This window comes from Thamnophis elegans, chromosome 14 (genome assembly GCF_009769535.1).
Source record: "Thamnophis elegans isolate rThaEle1 chromosome 14, rThaEle1.pri, whole genome shotgun sequence".
NCBI classification, from domain to species: Eukaryota; Metazoa; Chordata; class Lepidosauria; order Squamata; family Colubridae; genus Thamnophis; species Thamnophis elegans.
In genome coordinates, this window is record NC_045554.1 from 30,354,977 (window position 1) to 30,379,699 (window position 24,723).

Sequence of the window (24,723 nt, forward strand, 5' to 3'; positions counted from 1 at the left end):
AGGGTAGCTTGCTGAGAGTAGAAAGTCAAGATAGGCCAAAATATGCAGTCTGCTTCGTTGTCAAATCATCAGTATTGGATATGGTGAAATTCAATTTTTTTTTTACTACCAGTTCTGCAGTGGTGGCTTTCAAAAATTGTTTGAACCTACTCTGTGGGTGTGGCCTCCTTTGTGGGAGTGGCTTGCCGCCCATGTGACCGGATATGAAGATGCCAACGACACTTGTCAGAACCACCTTAAATTACCTCACACACAGCACTGGCATGCATAAGAATATGATGTAAACTTGTTTTTTAAAAGGCATCTTTGGTTTGCGTTAAAACAACTTCAACACACGCAATGTTCTGATTGCACCACAAACGCAGTAGCCATCCTTAACTTTCACAGAGGCACTGAGTTTTATAAATATGAGCATGATAGTGTAGAATAATTATATCCAAGGACCAGTGGTGGGTTTCAAAAATTTTTGAAACCTCTTCTGTACGTGTGGCCTGCTTTCCGGGTCCACTGGTGGAACCTCTTCTAACCGGTTCAATAGATTTGACGAACCGGTTCTACCGAATAGGTGCGAACTGGTAGGAACCCACCTCTGCAGTTCTGTGGACGTGGGTTGGTGGGCGTGGCAGGGGAAGGATACTGCAAAATCCCCATTCCCACCCGACTCTGGGACCAGCCAGAGGTGGTATTTGCCAGTTCTCTGAACTACTCAAAATTTCCGCTACCAGAACTCCAGAACCTGTCACAACCTGCTGAATTTCACCCCTGGTATTGGGGATGAAAAGTTCATTCATTTGACTTTTTCCAAGTTATACCATAATGTTAAACTTTTGCTGTCATATTAAACTTTTTATTCATCAGACTTTACTTGCCGTGGTCTCTACCGTCCATCCTCTCTAGTTATTTGAAACACCAAGACCTTCTACCCAGCCAAGTTTACCTATGGTCATTCAAGATTTGTTTTTAATTGTGAATCTGTCTCATTTACTCTATTTCATTATTATTATTTTTTGCTATGTGCTCTTCTCAGGGACTTTTCTGGTCAAAGTGTTTGTGATGAACGGCTTCTCAAACATGAGTGTCGACGTTGGAACTGTCACAGTGTCTAACAGTTCTCACAAAAAAGGTAATCATGGGACCTTGATTGTATGGTGGAGGAACTGGGTAGGATAAAACTCATGAATGAAAGCAAATAACCAGGATAATCTTACAGGATCCAATCTGGGTCGGTGACTGAGACCAAAGGTCTAATCTTCCGAGCTTTTGGACTCATGATGGGGCCCATCCTCAGGGAATTTCTCACTTCACATTCTGGTGAGAGAGAAATTCTCAGAGGATGGGCTCCAGCACCAGTGGTGGGTTTCACTTATTTTTACCACCGGTTCGCCCTGCATTTGCACACTCGCTTTGCATATGCATGCACTTTCCGTGCATGCACCCAGCCTTCCGCGCATGTGCTTTGTGTCAGGGTTCCTGATAGCATCCAAAAGTAAATCAGAGTCCAAGGCAAAGAATTGCTCAAAGTTCTAATTTATTAAGACAGCCATGTCGGCACATCTGGGAAAACCAGAATCTGAAAGCATCCTGGTTCTCCCCCCCAGTTGAAAGTTTAAGATCTTGCCCCCACACCTACAAGTCCATCACATGGTCCAATCTTCCACTGCCATGCTGTCAGTTCCACCCATCCAGTTCCGGTCAGATGCAGAGGTGCAAAGACAAAGGATGACCTTGGCTTTCTAGAAAGAATTTTGTTATGGCTACATCGCATCTCACTCCTACAATCTCCCATTTTCCCACAATAGAAAATGCATAGTAGAACGTGTGGCAGGCCAAAGATCCAAAAGAAAAGATGGCTGCAGGCCTGATACTTTGCTTGTGTGCCTTCCGCACATGCGCTTGGTCTAAAAAACATGACTAAATAAGACAGCATACAGCTGGGATCTCTGCTACGTCCGAACCGCCTGAATACCACCTCTGTCCAGCATGTGCCCAAAAGCCCAGAAAACTAAGTGTAAGTTGGTCTCAGTGACCAATTCAGATTGGATTCTCAGATAAAACTGCTTAAGAAAGCAATGGGGACTTTCAAGATTAACTTCAGCGGGTAAATTGCTGTTACATATACTGTGATCCCAAGACCAGTGTTGAAAAAGATTTAGGCAGAAGTCCAGATTTAGCAACATCCATGTTTTGCAGAGATAAATTCAAGCCTATCTTGAATGATGAAGTTTAAATCTTCTACTATGTTCTTGGCCCCAACAGATCCTGTGGTGAATGAAGAACAATCCAGCCCAAATGAGAAAAGAAGACTTGTGAGTACTGGGGAAATCTGGAAGAAAATGAAGTGCATAAAATAGTGGATAGAAGGGATAGATTACTGATAAATTTATTTTAGCAATGTTTTAATGATGCTATTTGTATGTCAAAGTAAGACAGACTATAATCGTGCAGTGAACAATGTAATATTGCAAGTGTTGCCCCTAACTTAGTGTTTCTCAACTTTGGCAACTTTAAGATATGTGGACATTTCCACACGTTCCACAAATTTTAAAGTTGCTAAGTTTGAAAAAGACTCTTCTAACAAGTCCACGAGTCTTAAAGTTGCCAAGTTTGGAGACCCCTGCAAAATTCCCATTGACCTATTGAAATAATGTCTAGACTCTCACAATTTTTTAAAATTGTAATGAATCCAAATCCTTCAAGTGATTTAAATCAGATATGCAGTCCTCTATCCTCTACTGAAGGGACGCAGTGGCTCAGTGGCTAAGACACTGAGCTTGTCGATCAGAAAGGTTGACAGTTTGGCAGTTCGAATCCCTAGCACTGTGTAATGGAGTGAGCTCCTATTACTTGTCCCAGCTTCTGCCAACCTAGCAGTTTGAAAGCATGTAAAAATGCAAGTAGAAAAATAAGGAAGGTAACAGCATTCCATACATCTTTGGCATTTAGTCTTGCTGACCACATGACCATGGAGATACCTTCGGACAGTGCTGGCTCTTCGGCTTTGAGACGGAGGTGAGCACTGCCCCCTAGAGTCAGGAACAACTAGTACATATGTGCGAGGGGAACCTTTACCTTATCCTCTACTGGTTTATTTAGAAAAAGTTAATCCAATTTATCCAAACTTATTCCTCTATAAGACATTAAGGGAATATAATGGAATATTAGACACACATAGACAACAGTTGAGAGAAATACCGTACTTGATAGTCATTTATATCTTAGAGGCAGTTCAATCCAGGCTGCAAAAGAAGTTATATTATTTATAAAGTTACGCTATTTAATTATGTTATTTGGTTATGCCTGTTAAGTAAGGACGTTTGAAAGCGTCTGTCTCCTGCCATGGATAAAAGACTTTGCAGAGATAGATTTGTGCCTAATTCCTCTCATTTCTGTGCCTTCAGGATGACAAGGAGGAAAATAGGATATACATTTTACCCAGCCGCCATGCCGGTGTCTTCGCCACAGTTATCTTAGGTTGGCCTGAGACTGACAGCAACAATTCACTCTACACTTGGTCTTGTGGTAAGTGTCTGTCTCTCAGTGTGCTTCCTTGCCATGTTTCACAGGCAAGATTCTGATCATGTAGCCTTACAATAAAGTAGAATTAACCCAGGAAATCTTTTTTCAAACACACACAGACAAAAGAAATGACTTTAACTCTGAGATAACTCAGGGCCATCACATTTATTCTGGTCCTGGGGGAGATAAGAAAGTGCAAATAACTTCGCTGAAAAACTGCCTCCGCAGGGTTCTGCTGGCCTCAGTGGGATGAATGTGTGCAGCAACAATCTATCCACACTGTGCAAAGAGAGATCCGGATTCCACCCAACTGCCTGCCTCCTCCCAGCTCTGCAGTGACAGTGAAGGTTGTGGTGAAAAGCCCAGAGAAAGAGGAGAAGCAGGACGAGCAATGCTTGTACATCACAGCAAAGCAAGATCTGAGGCTGAGGATCAGGTGTGGCAACTTTGCATTGTTGTTCTTTAAGATGGGATGGGGAGAAACCTCTTTAGAAAGTTAATCAGTTTGATTGTAAAAAAAAAAGGGGGGTGGGGAGGGGACACCTTTCTAGTCCCCCAATTATTGTTGTGAATGCAGGCCCTGATATTCATGAATTATGGTCCTTTTTGCTTCACAAATCTCACTAAGACATGTTGTTTGTTTGCTGTTCTGTTCGACAAGACCTAAATGTTATATTGAAACTGTTGTGGCCCAGCAGGATCTGGTTGAGCTGCTGATGGGCTCGGATAGTGAGGAACCATATGAGTCTGCCATGGAAGATGTGGAGGATCCTGTGCAGGGTTTAGACTCAGAGCAGGGACCAGAGAGGCTGGTTGGCGACCAGGAGGCGCCTGAGGCATGGAGCAGTGGGGAGGATCAAAGGGAGTTTGTCCCTGATGCTAGATTGAGAAGGACTGAGAAACGGAAGAAGCAACTCTGTAGGCAGTCTCATAGAAGATAATTAAGCACAGGTGGTTGTGGATTGGCCCCTCCCAAGAGACTTTATAAGTGAGGCATTGGGAGGGGACATTTGCAGGAAACAACCGTTGTGGTGAAGAAAATCTGTTTGTATTCTAGCCGTGTCTGTTCATTAGGATTATCTGCATTGCTTCATTTGAACTATCTGGGTTGCTGCCAAGATATTCTGTTAAATGTGAGTTGTCTGGGCCATCAGCCAAAGGATTCGTTATCTCAGTAATTAAATAGGGGCAAACGGCCAAGCCTGGTTTATTCACAGGCCAGGGGGGGGTCAGAACAGAAACCCACGACTTATGTGCCCATCTGGTATTGAGCATACCTTATTGTCCTATTTATTATTTTATTTTATTTTATTTTATTTTATTTTATTTTATTTTATTTTATTTTATTTTATTTTATTTTATTTTATTTTATTATTTTATTTTATTTTATTTTATTTTATTTTATTATTTTATTTTATTTTATTTTATTTTATTTTATTTTATTATTTTATTTTATTTTATTTTATTTTATTTTATTTATTTTATTTTATTATTTTATTTTATTTTGTGAATCATTCAGCAAAACATGGTTATGAAAAATTATAGAGGAACAAGGTGTCAATGATTGAAGAGTATGGTTTGTGACTGTCAAATAAACACTGTAGCAGTGAGTTAAAATGCCTTTGTATTAAGGATGGTATGAACTCTCTCTGAACTGACAAGTTACAATATTTATTGATTTATTTACTAAATTTATATGCTGTCCATCTCATTATCAAGTGACCTAGAATATTGATTAGCATTCTCTGCTCTGTGCATCCAGTTAGGCTATTAAATGCACCAGCTCCAATATTTTTTCTTGTATGTTTATTAAACCATATTTAAGTTGTGAACCACTAAAAAGTTAGTTATATTGAAAAATTGAATCTGTATGTTGCTAAGAGAGATCAGCTATATGCTACCTCTGGGTAAACACTGTTCAGCAGAAAAAAGCTTAAAAACCCAGCTGTCATCTTGAGGTTAACCTCATGCCATTTTGGTAGGATCAGTTAATTTTCTCAGCAGGAGCTTATTTTTAGTTTATTAATTCCATTTTCTTTGGTTCTTCCTAGTTGTGAGAGGAATTGCAATCCTGTGAATATCAGTGAAGATGTTATGTTGAGAGTCTCAATGAGGGAAGATGCAAAGTCTGTACTTTACAAGTGGTATTTAGACCACTCCTTCAAAAAGAAGGTAAGGGTATTATGACCACCTCAGAAATGTCACACTTTGAAAAAGAATTTTTTTTTTTAGAGAATAACGTTCCCTCTGAGAACAAATAATGTTCGAGAGATATGGACATATTGGATGATCAACTTAGGGTTATAAAGAAGTATACTATGTGATTTTTCAGAGAGTGGATTCCTGATTTTCACTTTTAGCAAATTCACAATAGTATGACTATGCCTAGGAAGATAGAACTAAGTTCTACCTAGAATTAAGGAGAAATTTGCTAACAGTGAAAATGTTAACCAATGGAACAGATTGACTCCAGAAGCTGTGGATGCTCCATCACTGGAAGCTTTCAGGAAGAGATTGGGCCGTTTGTCTGAAATGGTATAGGATTTGAGCAGGACTGGAAGACCTCCAAGATCCCTTCCAACTCTATTATTCTATTCTATTCTACTCTATTATTCTGTTACTTTAAAATTGTGCATCTAGTTTTCACCCTGAAACAGCCAGTTTCAGTTTTAGCTTCAGCACAGCCTGATTAGCACAAGCAGCTGATCATTGGTTGGATCGGCCTTCCAACCATCAGCTGTTTCAGGATGCAGGGATTGCCATTGCCTATTGTCGCCTTCCCATTTTCAGCCTCTGCATCCCATTTTTGGCTGTGTACACCCCGTTTTCAGCCTCCAGGTGCCTCATTTTCTACCCATTCTGATCCCTGCTGCCCGGATCAGGTGGAAAATCATGCAGAGGCTGAAAATGAGGCATTCGGAGGCTGAAAACAGGATGGGGAGGCTGAAAATGGGCCGCGCAGAGGCAGCAATAGGCTATAGCAGTCCCTGCAGGCTGAAATAGCTAATCGTCAGGAGGCCTGACAATCAGGTGCTTGTGCTAATCTGTGCTGAAACTGAAACTGAAACTGGCTATTTGCTGCAAGGAGGCAAATTGCTGGGAGGCAGAGGCAGATTTTTTTCTTGTTTTCCTCCCCAAAAGCCACGTACATCTTATACTTCAGAGCGTCTTATATTCCAAAAAATACAGTATATTCCTTCCAAAAGAATATTTAAGAAGGAAGATTTTAATTTCACCATTTGAGGATGAGATGAGGGAAATAGTCATACCTAGGGGACCTAGTTGGAAAAGATGATGGTTACTAAAAAAAATGATATTTTTTAATTCCTGTTGTTCTTCAACTTTCCTTTGATTTCCTTCCTCAGTCTAATCTGCTGCCTCCAGGATGCAATTTAAATGGTTTCCCACAAAGCTCACTCAGTTTTCTTCAAAATGATACTGAAGTTCTTGTCCTGAACAGCTCGTTTTTGCAATCGCATGGCAAAGCCTTTCAAATAAAAGCAACAGGTATTGGCCACTAAAATTTGGATATTTTGTTTGAAGCAATTTATTACCTGGTTTAGTGGGTTTATTTTTTAAACTGGCAGTTTTTAAGTAGCTTTATGTTAACCCCACAGACGTTGCAATTCAGCTGAAAAAAGACATAACATACTAAATCAACACAATTTCTATTCTGTTCAAAGTAATAACAAGTAAAAAAAGGTTAAGAAAGGAATACTAGTAGCCGGGAATAGTAATAAAATAACCTGTTCTTTAGCAAAGACTTATTTGATTTTAAAAGAGCCATGGTACATTTTAGTGCCCATTCCTCATGATGTACATCACAGTAAACCGATTGTTCACTGCTGCTTGTTTCCAAAATTTCCAGCTGTGAGTGAGAACAAATACGGAGAAGAAACCTACATTGTCAGCTCGGTGCCTCCTCCGGTAGCTCCAGAATGTTCTGTGTCTCCTCCACAAGGATCCGTGTTCAACAGCTTCTCCATCTCCTGCCAATCTTCCTGCCTATTGGGCCAGTGCCCTCCAATTGAGAGCTCTTCATTCATGTATTGCTTCTACCTGGAATCAAGTGAGACTCAGTTATTGGGTTGATAATCTCAAGGTCAGGGGTGAGCTTCAAAATTTTTAGCAAGGGATTCTCTTCCCGGTTGCTGGATGGCCATGGTGGATGTGGCCTAGTCGGCCTCCTGCACCATGGTGTGGAGGGACGGCGTTTTTGCCCTCCCCAGACTCCAGAGGCTTTCCTCAATCCTCAAGAGGGCGAAATCGGCCTCCCCAGGCTCCGGAGGCCCTCTGGAGGCCAGAAACGGACCCGAACATCCGGTTAGCCCATTTTGTGCCGTCCCCAACCCTCTACACATGCCCTGCACTTACCTGCCCGGTAAGTACCCCTGCGAACCCCCAGCAGCCTGCCCCTGCTCAAGGTCCTTCTATAAACTAAAAGACTGTGGTGGAATGTATTCTGGATTCCCAGGAGGGAGGGGAGTGCATTCCAGAGGAACAAGAGACAGCAAAGTTTAGACAATTTGTGTGGGAGAAAGAGAGTTAAGGCAGCTTCTCCCTATCAGTTCTCAGACTATAGGTTTAATGAGGGACATAGTCTGCTTTAGCTTAGGAAGAGTTTGGTCTATAGGTGAGGAACAATAAAGGAAACTGCTTGGAAGATCCTCATCACATCTGTCTTGATTTCTGGATCTCGACAAGGACAGCATAAAGAGCCCTTCTGCAACTTCTGAATTCTTTCTTTATCTCATATCCCCATGTTTGGCAATTCATGCTTTCGAAAGCCACAAGAACCCCACAATTCTCCTAAATATTGTCTGTGGAATTCAAACATTTTAAGCAGCCTAATATCTCATGGAAAAACATTTCATCATGCAAGGACTTTATCACTCTCTTGGGAAATTTCACAAGATTTCAATGAGAGGGCATGAAACTTGAACACCCTCACAAAAGCCTGCACAAATGCTCGCAGATGAGATTTCACAATCTCACAAGATTTCAGCCATATTTTCATGGCTGGAATTTGGTGTCCCCTCCTGGCTTAATAACAATTATGGTTTAGCGCAGGGGTCTCTAACCAACTCCCAGAATTCCTCAGCCAGCATGTGCTGAGGAATGTGCATGTGCTGGCTGAGGAATTCTGGGAGTTGAAGTCCACAAGTTGTAAAGTTGCCAAAATTGGAGACCTCTGGTTTAGTGCAATTGTGCAAATCCTGCAAAAGGCTATAATTGGGAAGTGCTGTATGCTAACTGCTGTTTTCTTAGATGAATCAATGACGTGTGTTTCCATTCAATGATAAGGCACTGAGAATAGTCGATAAATTATAATGTAAAGGCAATTTAAGGACACATAGATTGGTCATTAGCCCTTCCATAATTGCTTAAGGAAACTTCCTTTTTCATTTGGTGAGTCCAGTCTTCCATCTGAGTCCACTTCCTTCTTTCTTGTTCTTTTCAGATTCCCTCCTTCACTGTGGACAAGATCCAGCCCTACCCTTGGTCTACCTTCCATTGGGAGAAGAAGACAATGACTTTGTTCTACAGATTAAAATTTCAGTGGCCAATAATTATGGCCATGCTGTTTATTCAAATGCCACCGTCAGGGTGAGTTTGACCTGGCCTTGCTTACCTTCCCAGCTTTTTGCCTTTGTGTCCATAGACTTTACAATCCAGGACAGAGAGAAAGAAATGATTTGAACCAACTTTCTGTGTCGTCCCCACCCCACAAATTGACACTTTCTTTCCTAGTGCCTTTAAGTTCAGAAAAGGATTTAAAAAAAAAACAACAATTGGCTATTCATCATTTAAACTTCAAAGTTGTCAGCTCTTCTTTCAGAATCGGATTTTCCCTAAATGTGCCAATATGACATCTATATATATAAAAATGGCTGTATGTGTGTATGTTCCAGCATAACTCTGGAACACCTCGAGCAATTTCAACCAAACTTGGTACACAGATGACTTACTCTCTGGAAACAAATACTGTGGATGTAAGATACCCCTAAAACTCCTTGGGGGGTGTTCTGTTAAGATACAGCCTGTTGTGCCTTAAAATGGCTTCTACCATACTGCGTAAAATGGCTTCTACTGTGCAGTGCAGTGGAGTTGCCCTGGTAATGGCTTCACAGTACTCCACAAGGGGGCTCCCTCTGGTAAGGAGAAAAATCCAACATTAGAAATTATGTTTGGTCCAGACATCTTCCCCCTATAAATAAATAACCTGGGCAATGCCGGGTTATCGGCTGGTTCCTAATAAATCTATACTTTGAGGAATATGCCTGCCTCAGAGTTTTGATTCTCTTGGGAACCTTGACAGATGGACAGACAACTCTGTTTTTTTTCCTAAACCATTTTGTTTTGCCAGGTTCAACCTGAAGATATAAACAGCGGGAACCAAACTTTGCAGGCCATGATTCTGGAAAAATCAAACAGCATCCTAAAAGGAGAGAATAACAGCATGTCCCTCTTTCAGCTGTATAAATCAGTTTCTTCTGTTCTTAATCAAGGAAGGAAAGAAGCCACCTTTAATGCATCTCTGCGGACAGATACGCGGAAAGAGGTTCGTCTTTTGAGCTTCTCTCTCAAAACCATTTGCTCCAGTGTCATTGGATTCAGAACCACTAGTTCTAGAAACAATAAGTATACAGTTTAGTTATGGAAAGCAATTTCAGGGTCATAATCAGAGGTGGTATTCAGCAGGTTCTAATCAATTCTGGAGAACTGGTAGCAGAAATTTTGAGTAGTTTGGAGAACTGGTAAATACCACCTCTGACTGGCCCCGCCCCCATCTATTCTCTGACGCCCGAGTCCCAGCTGATTGGGAGGGAACAGGGATTTTGCAGTATCTTTCCCCTGCCATGCCCACCAAGCCACACCACACCCACCAAGCCACTCCCACAGAACCGATAGTAAAAAAAATTGAATCCCAACAATGGTCATAATAATTTGTTATCATACTAGGAAGACCATGGAGTGAATTGAAATATCATCTATACATCGAGCTGTGGTTAAAAAGTAGAAGGAAACAATAAGATGATTACAAACAACTTTGTCACTACATATGATGGAACCCTTAACATATCTATGCTATCCTTTAGAAATCTGGTGAACCACAATCACACAAAAATTCACACCAAGGATGTGTGCTTGTGTTTTATTTTTATAGTTATAATGTACACTGAAGATGGCATTTAATTTCATTGTACTAGGTGCAATAGCAACAAACTAAACTAAACTAAACTTTATTAAAATAATGTACAAAAACCATGACTTTGTTAAGGATCGTTTTATCAAGAAGTACATTTAAAAAAAGGTAAACAAAAATGTGTGATTTAGAGAACCCTCGTGAGCATGTCTATATGGAGAAAACTATATTGAAAAAGATAATATTTGGAGGGATATATTGGACTATATGTGTATAAACCCTTTTAGCATAGAGATTAACCCCCACCCCACCCCCCAAAAAACCATTACAATCTGATTCAAAAAATGGCCCTGAGACCATTTGGGAAAAATAAGAGAGAAATTAAATGAGATAAATTAAAGTTTTTTAACTAGAACCAACAGGGGGAAATGTCAGGAAGGGAAGCTGGACAAGGTGTTTGGAGAGGTGACTTATATAATAAAAATTGTTAGAGGAGAACTGATGACTTTGGTGGGAACAAAGTTCTTTGTGGAGATATTAAAAGAATTTAAGTAGCAAGCAGCCATTGTAAAATCCTTGCAGTGAGTAAGTTATGCTTCTATTGTTCTGTGATGTTGAGACCCTAGAAAGAGTACAGAGAAGAACAACAAAGATGGTGATGGGTCTGGAGGCTAAACTGTTAGATGAACAATTGAGGGAACAATTGTTGTGGCCTGCCAGTGGCCAGCGGAACTGACAGCAGATTCAGACAGTGAGGGGATTGGGGAGGAACATGGGCCAGTCCTGGAGTCTGGGGAAGGCTCTGATGAGGGCAGAGGGCAGATGTGTCGGAGGCAGAGAGGGGGCAGAGCTGTCTGACAGTTATCAGCTGCCTTCAGAGTCAGACATCAGTGAGGCAGATGAACAGCTGGGCCCTGTTCCCAGTGTGTGCATGCGCAGAGTTGCCAGATGAAAGGAACAGCTCAGGAACAAGGGTCGACTTGGGAGTAAGGCCACAGGTGGACGATGAATGACCCCTCCCATAGGGAATAAAAGAGGAGCGACAGGGGAGGGGTGTTTTCAGAAGATAATTAGTTCATTCCTGCATTCTTGCCAAATATTGCAGTGACTGAAAGATATTGGCCTGGCCACTCTCCAAGCCTGATAAAGGTCGGTAATTGTGAACTATCTTGAAAGACTGTCGGCTGGGACTTTGCTGTAGAGGAATTCATTGCAAATTAAATAAAAGGAGTTTATCAGGATGAGGACTCGGCTTCGTGCTGCTGGGGAAATCTAGGTCAGAACCCTAGTAATGCCAAGTCTGGTGAAAAGAAGAACTAGGGATGATATGATAGTGGTGTTCCAGCACTTGAGGGGCTGTCCAAGAGAACAGAGGGTCCATCTATTCTCCAAAACACCTGAGAGCAGGACAAGAAGTAACAGGTGGAAGATCATTAAAGAGAAACCCAGCCTAGAACTAAGGAGAAATTTTGTGACAGTGAGAATAATTAATCAACGCAATGTCAATGGAGATTCTCAGTCATCCAGGTCATGGTTGTCCCAAAGGTGCTTTTTATCAAGAGGCAATTGGACTTCCTGGTTTCTCTTTGAAAGCTGAAGAAGCATCTTGGATAAGAAAACGTCTTCAAAGGAAAACCAGGAAGTCCAGTTGTCTCTTGAAAAAAAAGGCACCTTTGGGACAATCAATGGATTCTATGTGTTATTCTACGTGTCCTTCCTTCCACGGTCTCTCCTTTTTCTCTCAAGCTTAGAGAGCTTATGCTGACAACCCTTTCCGTGGTTAATGTCACATCAATGCAGATAGCCCTCAAAATGTCAGAAGTCCTCATGGAAATCACGTACAGGAGCAAAGAACTGTCTTCTTCTGCACAGGTGAGCAGGCAGCTCAGAAGGTGCCTTCTGACCTCAGGATAAAGCAACCTAGAATGTAACAAGGAGGTCAGAAGCTCAATATGGGTTATTTCAGATAATATTCCACAGCCTGCAAAAGGGGGGGGGGTTAAAAAAAAGGGGGGGAATACAAAGAAGAAGTGTATAGGAACAATTTCATTTATTTTTCTTTTAGAAGTAAAGCATTAATCAGAGGGACGCAGTGGCTAAGATGCTGAGCTTATTGATCAGAAAGGTCGGCAGTTCGGCTGTTCGAATCCCTAGCACAGTGTAACGGAGTGAGCTCCCGTTACTTGTCCCAGCTTCTGCCAACCTAGCAGTTCAAAAGCATGTAAAAATGCAAGTAGAAAAATAGGAACCACCTTTGGTGGGAAGGGAACAGCGTTCTGTGCGCCTTCAGCATTTAGTTATGCCGGCCACATGACCATGGAGACGTCTTTGGACAGTGCTGGCTCTTCAGCTTTGAAATGGAGATGCGCACCGCCGCCTAAAGTCAGGAACGACCAGCACATCTGTGCGAGGGGAACCTTTACCTTTTAAGTATTAATCATCAACATGGCAAGATTGTATAATAATAGACAGGCCCAAAATTTCTGTTGTTAAGTGAGACATTTGTTAAGTGAGTTTGTCTCCATTTTATGACCTTTCTTGTCCCAGTTATTAAGTGAGTCACTGCAGTTGATAAGTTATATAACACTTAACAAACCGGTTGTTAAGTGAAGCTGGTTTGACCATTGACTTTGCTTGTGAGAAGGTTGCAGAAGGGGATCACATGATGCCAGAATATTGCAGCCATCATAAATATGAGTTGATTGCCAAGCATCAAAGTTTTGATCCCATGATCGTGGGGAGGCTGCAAAGATCGTAACTGTTAATAAACAATCATAAGTCACATTTTTCAGTGCCATTGTAATTTTGAACAGTCATTAAATGAACTGCTGTAAGTCGAGGATTTCCTATATTCTGTATAAGAATCTGAAATATTAATGAGGGGTCCTTAATGCTCTCTGAGCTTGGTTATTTTCTTGCAGGTGTTTCATCATTACCCAAACTAGGTAATATTACCAGTACTCTGAGGACCCCTCATTTCAACCCTGAGCTACAAATATTTTCCTTTATTGGGAACTATTAGCAATCAAAGCATATTGGCACTAGAGAAGGGTCAACAGAATTCAAGGTGGGCTGGACTTCATTCTTTTCTGAGAGCAATGGGACTTGAAACTGATGACAAGGTTGACCCCTCCCTCAGTCCCAGCCTGGTCATCTCCTACAGACCTTTAAAAAAAAAAAGAAATATGTTTTTATTGTTTTTACATTTAGCACAGCGAAGCCATTATGACAGTACAATCACATTATATACAGATAATCTCATCCATTAGCTGTCAGCCTACTTAATACATTATCTATCCTTCCATCCAATTCCATTATTTACAATTTGTTCCAGTCTCGTCATCTTGTCTTATACCAATAATAAAATCTGTTCCAAACCTTATAATATTCCGATTCCCCTTTATTTTTTAGTTCAAGGGTGAGCCTATCTGCTTCCGCACAGGCCGAAATTTTCCTAATTATGTCTAACTCTGATGGGCTATTTTCTTTTTTCCAATATTGAGCATAGGTTATTCCTGCCGCAGTTAATACATGTATAATTAGATAGAGCACATCTTTCTTATACCCCTCCGGTATTATGCCTAAGAGGAAAATTTCTGGTTTGAACAGAATTTGTTCTGTCACCATTTGTGCCAGCCATGATTGCATAAGTTTCCAATATCTTTTTGCCTCATTGCATGTCCACCACATATGGAAAAAGGTGCCTGGTGTTTTTTTGCACTTCCAACAATTTGGGACCAAATTTTTAAACATTTTGGAGAGCTGCGCTGGGGGAAGATGTCATCTGTAGAACATTTTATACAGATTTTCCTTATAAGCCGTGGCCATTGTTCGTTTCCAATTAAGTGTCCAAAGCTTTTCCCATTTAGCCAATTCCACATTATAACCAAAGATTTTCGCCCAGGCAACCATAGTTTCTATGGTTCCTACAGACTCTTCTTCTCCTCTCTAGGTGGAAGCTGGTCATACTCTGAAGAGTGTTAGTGAATCCTTACTGGTGGTGGACACAGAAGATGGAGATCATCTAAAGCGCAAGGAAGCTGCCAGCTACCTTTTCAGTGCAGTCAGCAATGTCTTGGAAGCTACTCTGCAGAATGGAACAGAAGTCTTTGTCCCTGAGGTGGCACAGGTGAGGGTGTGGTGAATCTTGTGTGTTGCCTTGCATTTACTCTGCAAATCTTGTTGGCATTCCTGCTCACCAGTTATGGTCCCAAGTGATGGAGGGCATGTTCTGGATTCTCTCATAAAATAGGTGCTTGTCTTTTCACCCACAGTTATCTTTAGCAGGTTGCATGTATTTTCTAAGACAGGTTAGAAATTTATGGTGTGGTTTCCCATTTCCTACTTTGTAAATGGTTAGAGGCATCCAAAATTTAAAACAATGTTCCATTAGATAACAGTTTGATGGATATCATAGAAAGTGGGGACACTGCAGGGGTGGGTTTCAACCGGTTCATGGCGGTCCCTGCGAACCGGTTGGTCGCCGAATCTGGAAGTAAGTAACTTCCGGGAACGGCGAAGGGCGCGCCCGCCCGCCCATGGTCCTTACCCGGTTTTGATGAGTTCTGCGCTTCCACGCATGCGCAGGACGCATACAGCGCCTGCGCGATCGTCCAGGAGCAGCTGGAGCGTCGTGCAGACACTAGTACGCATGCGTGCACCGCGCGCGTGCATGAGGACGCCGCCGGCCCCGTTCCAACCGAACCGGTTGGAACGGGGTGAGAAACCCACCCCTGGGACACTGGTATCCATTGGAATATTTTTAGGGGACTCCGTTCTACCTGACATAAAGGACTCTTACAGAATTTGTTTATTTCTTCCGCCATAGAATTCAGTCTCGCAAGAACTTGTAACCACAGTTGAAAACCTTCAGAGTGCTCTTCTTTTTGGAAAATTGCCTGACAGTGAGCCTTTGGTGCTAAAAGCTCCTTCTGCAGCTATGTATATCAACAGGTAATCCCTCTCAACTGTTTTCCATTTCTATTTAGGAAAGACATATTATATCATGGACACCCTATCTGGGCTGCAAACTTTCTTATGACCACTAGGGAAAAGAAGGGAGGGAGGGAAGGAAGGAAAGATCCTAGTTTGTTTCATAAAGTGCCTTTCTGAGATTATGCACTGTATTATACCCAAAATAGACTGATTTCACTTAGCATTTTTTGTTTTCCTAGAAGTAGCTTCTCAGAATGATTTCCTAGATTTTCTGTTTAGGCTCCTTAAGCTGGAGATCTAGAAACAAACTACGGTTTATCTAATACTTGTCATCTCTGCTCATCTCTGGTCTCACCTAATAGCCTTTCCCTTCCCTTCCCTTTCTCCCTTCCCTTTCTTCCTTCCTTCCTTCTTTCCTTCCTTCCTTCCTCCCTTCCCTTCCTTCCTTCCTTCCTCCCTCCCTCCCTCCCTCCCTTCTCTTCCCTGCCTTCCCTTCCCTTCCTTCCTCCCTTTCCTTCCTTCTCCTTCCTTCCTTCCTTCCTTCCTTCCTCCCTCCCTCCTTCCCTCCTTCCCTTCCCTTTCCTTCCTTCCTTCCTTCCTTCCTTCCTTCCTCCCTTCCCTTCCCTCATTGCATGACATGTAAAATAATAAACAATGGTTAATAACATTATCCAGATCCTTACAATATATTAAACAAAACCCAAAGTCAAACAGCCACATTCTATCTTGCAGAGTGTTATGAACTCAAATTCTCATTTGTTTCTTATTTCTCCTCTTAAGGGTGCATAAAAGAAGATCAAGGGAGGAGCCATTCCTCATAAAATTAGTCCTTTCTCCCAGGGCAGCCTGCCACTTAGGATCCGTGTGTTTACTTTTCTGCCTTGTCTTCTCACCTGTGTTGTTTTCTGACCCTTTTTTGTGTAAAGGTTGCAGACCGAGAATGTCAACAGCACGGCCATTAAAATCTCCAACTCCACATCCGCTGCTTTCACGCTCCCCTCTGCTTCTTCTCTCAGCATCTCGGGAGACAGCGATGAGACGGTGGACATCAGGGCAAGTTCTGCACCTTTATTGGGGGTTTCTTTGCTCTGGGAAGATGGGTTTCCTTCTTGGGTCTTGAAATGTCCCTTCGTTTTTAGTTCAGAATTTAAATATAGAAATGGCAGTGATGGTCCATATGGCTGTCTCTCCTTTTTTTGTTTTTACTTTGGTGCATTCAAATCAAGATGGACTTCTGGAGACTGTTCTGGAAAGGTTTTTGCAGGTTTCCTGGCAAGAAGTGATTTGCCATTGCATCCTTCCAAGGGCTGAGAGACAGGGACTGGCTCTGATCTGAAGAAATGTTGACCATTAAGTATTCCTTCTTGCAGATGGTGAGTTTCTCGGTGAATCCCTTTTCCTCAAGTGACTCATTTGATATCCATGGAACAGTTGGAGGCCTGACTCTCACCAGCCTAGATGGACTGGTCATTCCAGTCTATGACCTGTCAGAAGATATTGAGGTAATTTTTATTCTCTGCGTGCTTTCCACCCTTTAGAGCAGGGGTGTCAAACTCAAGGCCCGCTCACCAGATCTGACACGTAGGGTGCTTAGATCTGGCCCAGCAAAGGACCAGCCCGTGGTGCCTCCACCAGTGAAAATGGAGCTCAGGAAGGACAAGTATGGCCCACCCGGACTTTGTTTTCGCTGGCAGGGAGGCTGCAGGAGGCCGTTGTGGTTGAAAACAGAGCCCCGATGAGTGACGTTGAGCTGGCCACATACCCCTGGCCATGCCTACTCCGGCCATGCCCCCCCCCCGAGGTCAAACACAACACTGATGCAGCCCTCAATGAAATTGAGTTTGACACCTTAGGGGGATTGCTGAAGACAAATTTGTCCTGTATCCTGATGGTTCTTTTCTTCTTCTTCTACATTTGTAGTTCTTCTGTTAAACCTTTAGTAATACAGAGTTGAGAATGATCAGAGGAGAAAAGACTAAATATTCTACCAATATTCTACATCTCTCCACATCCCTCCATTTTCTCTTCCTCAAGTTATTCACTCTCTCCTCCATTCTTCAATATTTAGGAGACAGGAGCACCTTCTTATTTGTCCCATTATCCTTTAAGTTCAGGGGTGGGCTGCTACGAGTTTGACCGGGTTCAGGAGAACCCGTAGATAACATTATAGCTAGTTTGGAGAACCTCCAAATTACATCCCTGGCTGGCCCCGCCCACCCCACTCCACCACGCTTCTCCCAGGAGTCTCCACACGGCCTGTTTTGGATGTGAAGTAAGTGCAAGGTCCATGAGGAGGGGGAAAATGGACCTCCTGGAAGTTCTGGAAGGCCAGAAATGGCCCTCCGGAGGGCCTCCGGGGCCTGGAGGAGGCAGTTTTCACCCTCCCAGAGGCTTGAAGAATGCTTCCGGAACCTGGGGAAGGCAAAAATGGCCACCGCACCGTGGTGCAGGAGGCTGACTAGGCCATGCCAACCATTGCCACGGCCATAATTACTGTGCCCACCATCACCACCCCAGCCATCACCATGCCCAACCAGGGTGTGGAATTTTTGAAGCCCACCCCTGCTTAAGTTTATAAAAAGTTGGCGTAAATTACCGAGTAAGACTATGGTTAGTGCTATCCTTTCACGTGTAAATGCTTGTGATTTATTTTTAAGGCTCTCAAGGTATGAATGGATCTCCAGAGCTAATTGGTTAACTTTAACCATAGATAAGGTTACCCAGGAGTCCTGCAACTCAAGAGGACAAGACTATATTGAATCTGGGAAATTTCACAGCTGTCCAAGTCAATGTGACTTCAGCAGACTCATCTCTAGTGATCTACCTGGAGATGGATCAAAATATTCCACTTATCCTTTATTTGGGATATGACTACCTTCCTAACGAGACTGATCATGAACTGGTGGCACATCTTCCTCACAACAGAAATACCAGAGGTAAAATAAAATTGCACATTTTAAAAACTTGTCAATCATGGTTTGCTGAGTAAGCCATAATGACTACCCATAACGGCTTGGCTCAGACCTAAAACGATATTTTTAACTACATTATGACATTGTTCTGTGGTCTTCTCAGAATGGGATTTGATGATATCATTGTGTCCTTTGAATCCACCTGTTTTCCTAACCTGTCTCATTTTTTTTCCTGTTTAATTAAAAATAGAAAATTAGCATTCTGAAAATGAAATTGTTAACTTTCAGTGCAATTTTCTTTCTAGGAGTTCCCCCAGCCTAAAATTGGACCCTTAAGTTTGTATATGTATATGTATATGTATATGTATATGTATATGTATATGTATATGTATATGTATATGTATATGTATATGTATATGTATATGTATATGTATATGTATATGTATATGTATATGTATATGTATATGTATATGTATATGTATATGTATATGTATTTGTTTTCGGAGGTTTTCGCGGATGTTAGTATGTAGGTCTCTAGTTATTCGGGTTTTCTCCTGCGTAAAATTGGAGGTGTCTTGGTGACGTTTCGACGAAGTCTCATTCGTCATCTTCAGGCTTGGTGCTTCCAGGAGCAATGTATATGTGTATGTATATGTATATGTATATGTATATGTATATGTATGTATATGCACATCTCTATCTCTATCTCTATCTCTATCTCTATCTCTATCTCTATCTCTATCTCTATCTCTATCTCTATCTCTATCTCTATCTATCTATCTATCTATCTATCTATCTATCTATCTATCTATCTACCTACCTACCTACCTACCTACCTACCTACCTACCTACCTATCTCAGATTTGATCTCTTTAGAATCCAAAAACTGGTAAATTATTTTGTAATGAGTGTCAATTATTTTTTCATTGTTGTGTGGCCATAATGATATTTAATGAATCTGAATTTGTGGAAAAACCACAACTAACAAATGGTTTTTGTTTTGTTTTGTTTGTTTTTGGCAACTCAGATGAGGTTTATTCCTGGGTGCTTCATTCAGAAGATTTGATCTTTGGAGAAGGAATGTATTATTTTGTAGTGAGACCAGACACAGAACTGGACTTCCTTGCTTCTAATGAAATGAACATCTCCATCACTTGCTTTGTGTCCAAGTGTGTATTCTGGGATGAGCACCAAAAGAGTTGGAATAGCTACGGATGCCGTGTAAGTAGAGAGAAGTAGAAATATTGGAATACATATTTTGGCCTGCTGTGAGGACTTTTTAGATCTACTGGGACTGCAAGTTTTGAATGCTGAGAGTTATATTGCTAATGTTTCTGGAGAATGCAGGCTATGAACAACTTAGTCCCCTCTCAGTCAAAAGTAAACAACCTGATTTTAAATGAAGATGTTATTGAAAGTGAACTGTTTCTCTTACCTAAAAGATAAACGTGTGTAGCTCTTTATTGTCAGACACAAAGGATCAGGACCATAAGGTGAATTGTAGCTTAGAAAGATTTATTGCTCTAGCCTAAACACAAAAATCTAGTCAACAAATGGTCAGGACTACCTTGGTGCTAGATAAGGGCCAATGAATTCAAGGAGAGCTGGACTTGAGTCTCTTGTGGCAATGCAAGGATTCTAAACTGATGACACCTCCAGTTCTGCCTGCTTTCTATAATAGAAAACAAAAGCAAGAAAATGAAAGAATGAAAAAGACTCCTCCCTTGGGCAGGGAGTTGGAGTAGAACACCACCAAGATCCCTTCTAGCCCTATGATTGTGTGAAATCAAAACTTAACCTAATTAACGTTTCTCCACCTAATGTCTCTTTCCCCGCATAATAAGCAATTGATTATGGCTTCATCGCCTGCTCCTTATCTCAATTACTATTACTGGAATGCCTCTGAGTTCTTTCCCCCAGTAGCCCTTGCTGCCAAACAAGGCCTTCAATGCATAATGTTCCAAAATCTCCATACACACAACACACTCCTGGCCTTTCCAGATGTTCACAAGACTTTTTATCTTGATCTTTCTTCACATTCCAGCTTGGGACTCTCTAGGCATGACAGGCTGGGACCTTCCTCCATACCATTCCACATAAAACATATCCTGCAGCATCTGAAAAATCCTTTCTTCTCTGCTTTTCCTTTCTATTTTTATATTTTATATCTATGAAAATGTATGCGCCACTTTACAGAACAGTAATGCTTTCCTTTTATTTTTGCAACTGGTTTAGAACTGGGAGAGCACACGCATGCGTGCTCGCTTTGTTCACCCGTGGAGCTTCTGCGCATACGCAGAGCGTCCTTGATGATGTCTGGGCAGGTGGGCGGAGCCTCCCACCACAGCTGCTACCAGTTCACCTGAACAGGGGCGAACCAGCAAGAATACTACCTCTGTTACAGAGCATTCTAGCTTCTTCTCCTTTTCTCCTCATGTACTTTTTGATTTGAACTATCAGCCTTCCCTAAAATCCATCTATGACCTTGGCTCAGATCCAACCCTTTCTTCCAGATGGGCACTTCACCTACCACACTGACAGATATGGAAACAAAGACCCCAAACATCTACGTGAAGTCTGTGACTGTACAGATGAGACAGAGATAGCGATCAAAATGACACCTCTTCTTTGGCTTCTAGGTTGGTCCCAAAACTACTCCTGGGGATACTCAGTGTCTCTGTAACCACCTGACCTTCTTTGCTAGCTCCTTCTTTGTCATGCCAAACACCATCGATGTCAGCAAAACTGTGGAGCTGTTTGCCACTTTTGTGGACAACCCCATCGTGGTGACGACGGTAGGCTGCATCTTCCTGATCTACCTTCTGGTTCTGATCTGGGCCAGAAGAAAAGACATCCAACATGATGCCAAAGTAAGTTGTAGATAGTGTCTTCCTAGCTTTTGTTGCTTTTGCAATACAAAGAATTCCCTTTTGATTGTAAAGAGAGGTTGAGCCATTATGGAATCTGCAAGATGGTTACCATCATGGCCTATTTACCATTCATGAAGTCTATGGAGATATGGCTATGGAGTCATCCAGGTCATGGTTGTCCCAAAGGCGCCTTTTCAGGAGGCAACTAGACTTTCTTGTTTTTTTTCCTTTTGAAGACGTTTCGCTTCTCATCCAAGAAGCCACCATGGAAGATTGTCCTCTTTTCAGTTGTATAGATCTTGGACAATATACATTTTTAAAACCTGCTGACATTGATCCAGCAAGAAATCTTCCCGTCTTTATTTACATATTTCTATTCATCTCCTGGTTGTTCCTGATGTTGCATTACTTCTCTCTAGGTGAAGATAACTCTCCTGGAAGACAATGATCCTTTTGCTCAATATCGTTATCTAGTGACGGTTTATACCGGACATCGGCGAGGTGCAGCTACGACCTCTAAGGTAGCAATGGAGTGCCAAATCTTGTGGCTTAAAAGAGCCACAGCACTTATTTTATCCAGAGTCTAAATATGCACCAGAGAGAATGTTCCTTTAAATCACCAAGCCATAGACTGGTAGAGGAGAAGAGTGGTGTGGTGGCCCAGAAATGGAGCCCTTGCCTCACAATCAGGAGGCTGTGAGTTCAATCCTAGGTAGAGGCAAATATTTTTCTCTCTGGGCACAGAATATATCTGAGAATATGTCTTCTGAACAAAACTCTGCATTGGTGACAGGAAGAGCATCTGACCATTAAACACTCTGCTAGCTCCATTCAGTTGCCCAGACTCCACCCCGCAACGGATTATGGGGTCATTAAAAGTTGATAGACTGGTGGAGGGCATCTTTCTGATGAGAATAGGTTACAAAACTGTTCTGACCCCCCTCCGTTCGGTGAGTAACGCCGACACAAGCTTACTGTTAGCCACACTTTATTCACAGTAATTACTCACAGGCAAGACGTTGGCAGCAACCCAGACTCCCACAGATAAGAGATACAATACACACAAGAGCTTCTCCAGCTTAGTATGAACGGTTGGGTCCTGCAAAAGGTCTCCTCCCAAAGTCTCTTCTTATATACTCTCTTGAGAGGAGCCAAGCCACAACTACCTGGGCTTGATTATCTCTTATGAGTCTGTCTCCGTAATTGCTGCCTCCGTTTCTCTGCCCATCTCTGCCTGGCGTCAGGGACAAACTCCCTTTGATCTTCACCACTGCTCCATGCCTCAGGCGCCTCTTGGTGGCCAACCAGCCTCTCTGGTCCCTGCTCGGAGTATGAACCCTGCCCAGGGTCCTCCACGTCTTCCAGAGCCAACTCATAGGGTCCCTCGCTATCGGAGTCCATCGGCAGCTCCAATGGCTCCTGTTGGGCCACAACACAGAACTAAGCCTTCCTTTCCTCCTCATTGCATTCCCCACTTAGTATGGCATGTGCACACCCAAATCTTTAATTAATAAAAACAAAAGTGAAAAAAAATCTATCTGTATAGTGTACTCTTGTCTGATCCTCAGACATTCATGCCTTGTCATTTGCTAGAAGGAAGATGAACAGGAAGTAGTGATAGACAAATAGGAATCCTACATACAGTACAGGTAGTCCTCAACTTACATTGATTTGTTAAGCGACCATTTGAAGTTACAACAGGATAGGAAAAAGTTACTTATGAACATTTCAAACTTACGACCCCATGGCAGCATGACCCCATGGTTACAGGATCAAAATTTAGGCACTTGACAACTGGCATGCACATATAGTTCTCAACATAAAACAGTTCATTTAGGGACCTGTTCTGACCCCCCTCCTCCGTCCAGGAATGTAAGCTGAGACAAACGTAAATGAGAATGTTTTTTAATAAGTCCAGACCCTCGTTGGCTGAAAGCCAAATCAACAAAGAGATAAGCATTTTGGCAGCAAGTCCTACAAACCTTGGCAGCAATGCAAACAAACTCTGGCAGCAATCCAGCCTGCCATGTTTGTTTCTCGTTAGTTCCTAATGTTGATTTCTGCAAGAAAGGTGTGGCACAAGCAGTCTCTTTTATAATCTGGAGAGGAGCTTAATGAGCATCAGCTGAGCGTAATTACCTCCTGTAATTACATAGTTGTTCTTGACGCTGAGTAGCCCTTCGACGGCGTGCATCCCAGAACAACTCACAGGTGGTTTCTGGATCACTCTCTCTTGTCTCCTCCCCACTGAGCCAAAGCTCAGGTGCCACTTGGTGGCCAACTAGTCTCTCTGCACCCTGCTCGGAGTCGGAACCCTGTCCAGGGTCCTCCACATCTTCCAGGGCCGACTCATAGGGACCCTCGCTGTTGGAGTCTGGTGGCAGCTCCAACGGCTCCTGCCAGGCCACAACAGTGACCATTCAAATTTACAACATCACTGTAAAAAAGTGACTTATGACCACTTTTCACACATGCGAATTTTGATCACAGTCATGTGATCAAATTCAGATGCTTGGCAACTGGTTCATACTTATGACTGTTGTTGTTTCCCAAAGCCTTGTGATCCCCTTTTGCAACCGATGGGGAAGCCAGATTCACGTAACAATCGTGTTACTAGCTTATCAACTGCAGTGACTCACTTAACAACTGTGGCAAGCAAGGTCATAAAATGGGTCATAAAAACACACTTAATAAATGTCTCACTCAACAATAGAAATTTTGGGCTCAATTGTGGTCATAGGTCGAGGACTACTTGCATTTACAACAGCTGCACTGTCCCGGGATCATCGTTTGTAACCTTCCTATCCAGTTTCTGACCAGCAAAGTCAGTGTGGGAAGCCAGATACGCTTAATGACCACATGTTTCACTTAACAACTGCAGTGATATGCTTGACAACTGTGGCAAAAGTAGTATAAAATAAGGCACATCGCACTTAAGAATTGTATCACTTTGCAAAAAACATTTGAAATGCAATTGCGATTGTTAATTGAGGACTAACCATACGTAAATGAAATACATGAGGAAGTGAAGCAATTCTTATGCATCCTTTGTTCTCTTCCAGGTGACTCTCACCTTGTATGGCCAGGAAGGAGAGAGTGAGCCCCATCATTTGGTGGACCCCGACACCCCAGTTTTTGAGCGAGGGGGTATGGATATCTTTCTCTTATGCACCCTCTTTCCTCTTGGCGAACTACAGAGCATCAGACTGTGGCATGACAATTCAGGAACGAGCCCTGCTTGGTATGTAAGAGAGGGAACAGAACAGTGGTGGGGGTCAAAAATTTTACTGTTGGTTCTGTGGGCGTGGCTTGGTGGGCATGGCTTGTGAGCATGGCAGGAGAA

At 42.3% G+C, this 24,723-nt stretch overlaps 1 protein-coding gene across 1 annotated transcript in view; it reads left to right on the forward strand.

The window, feature by feature from the left end:
* Positions 1 to 24,723, forward strand: part of PKD1L2 (polycystin 1 like 2) — a 58,280-nt gene that overhangs the window by 8,059 nt on the left and 25,498 nt on the right. The window contains exons 9-27 of the mRNA XM_032231101.1: positions 1,028 to 1,123; positions 2,257 to 2,306; positions 3,399 to 3,519; positions 3,745 to 3,952; positions 5,568 to 5,688; positions 6,882 to 7,023; positions 7,385 to 7,585; positions 8,978 to 9,123; positions 9,884 to 10,078; positions 12,410 to 12,535; positions 14,616 to 14,792; positions 15,492 to 15,616; positions 16,525 to 16,651; positions 16,969 to 17,100; positions 18,309 to 18,534; positions 19,538 to 19,731; positions 21,150 to 21,380; positions 21,800 to 21,901; positions 24,443 to 24,621. Coding sequence (XP_032086992.1) covers positions 1,028 to 1,123; positions 2,257 to 2,306; positions 3,399 to 3,519; positions 3,745 to 3,952; positions 5,568 to 5,688; positions 6,882 to 7,023; positions 7,385 to 7,585; positions 8,978 to 9,123; positions 9,884 to 10,078; positions 12,410 to 12,535; positions 14,616 to 14,792; positions 15,492 to 15,616; positions 16,525 to 16,651; positions 16,969 to 17,100; positions 18,309 to 18,534; positions 19,538 to 19,731; positions 21,150 to 21,380; positions 21,800 to 21,901; positions 24,443 to 24,621 — 2,899 coding nt within the window. The remainder of the gene's footprint in view (positions 1 to 1,027; positions 1,124 to 2,256; positions 2,307 to 3,398; positions 3,520 to 3,744; positions 3,953 to 5,567; positions 5,689 to 6,881; positions 7,024 to 7,384; positions 7,586 to 8,977; positions 9,124 to 9,883; positions 10,079 to 12,409; positions 12,536 to 14,615; positions 14,793 to 15,491; positions 15,617 to 16,524; positions 16,652 to 16,968; positions 17,101 to 18,308; positions 18,535 to 19,537; positions 19,732 to 21,149; positions 21,381 to 21,799; positions 21,902 to 24,442; positions 24,622 to 24,723) is intronic.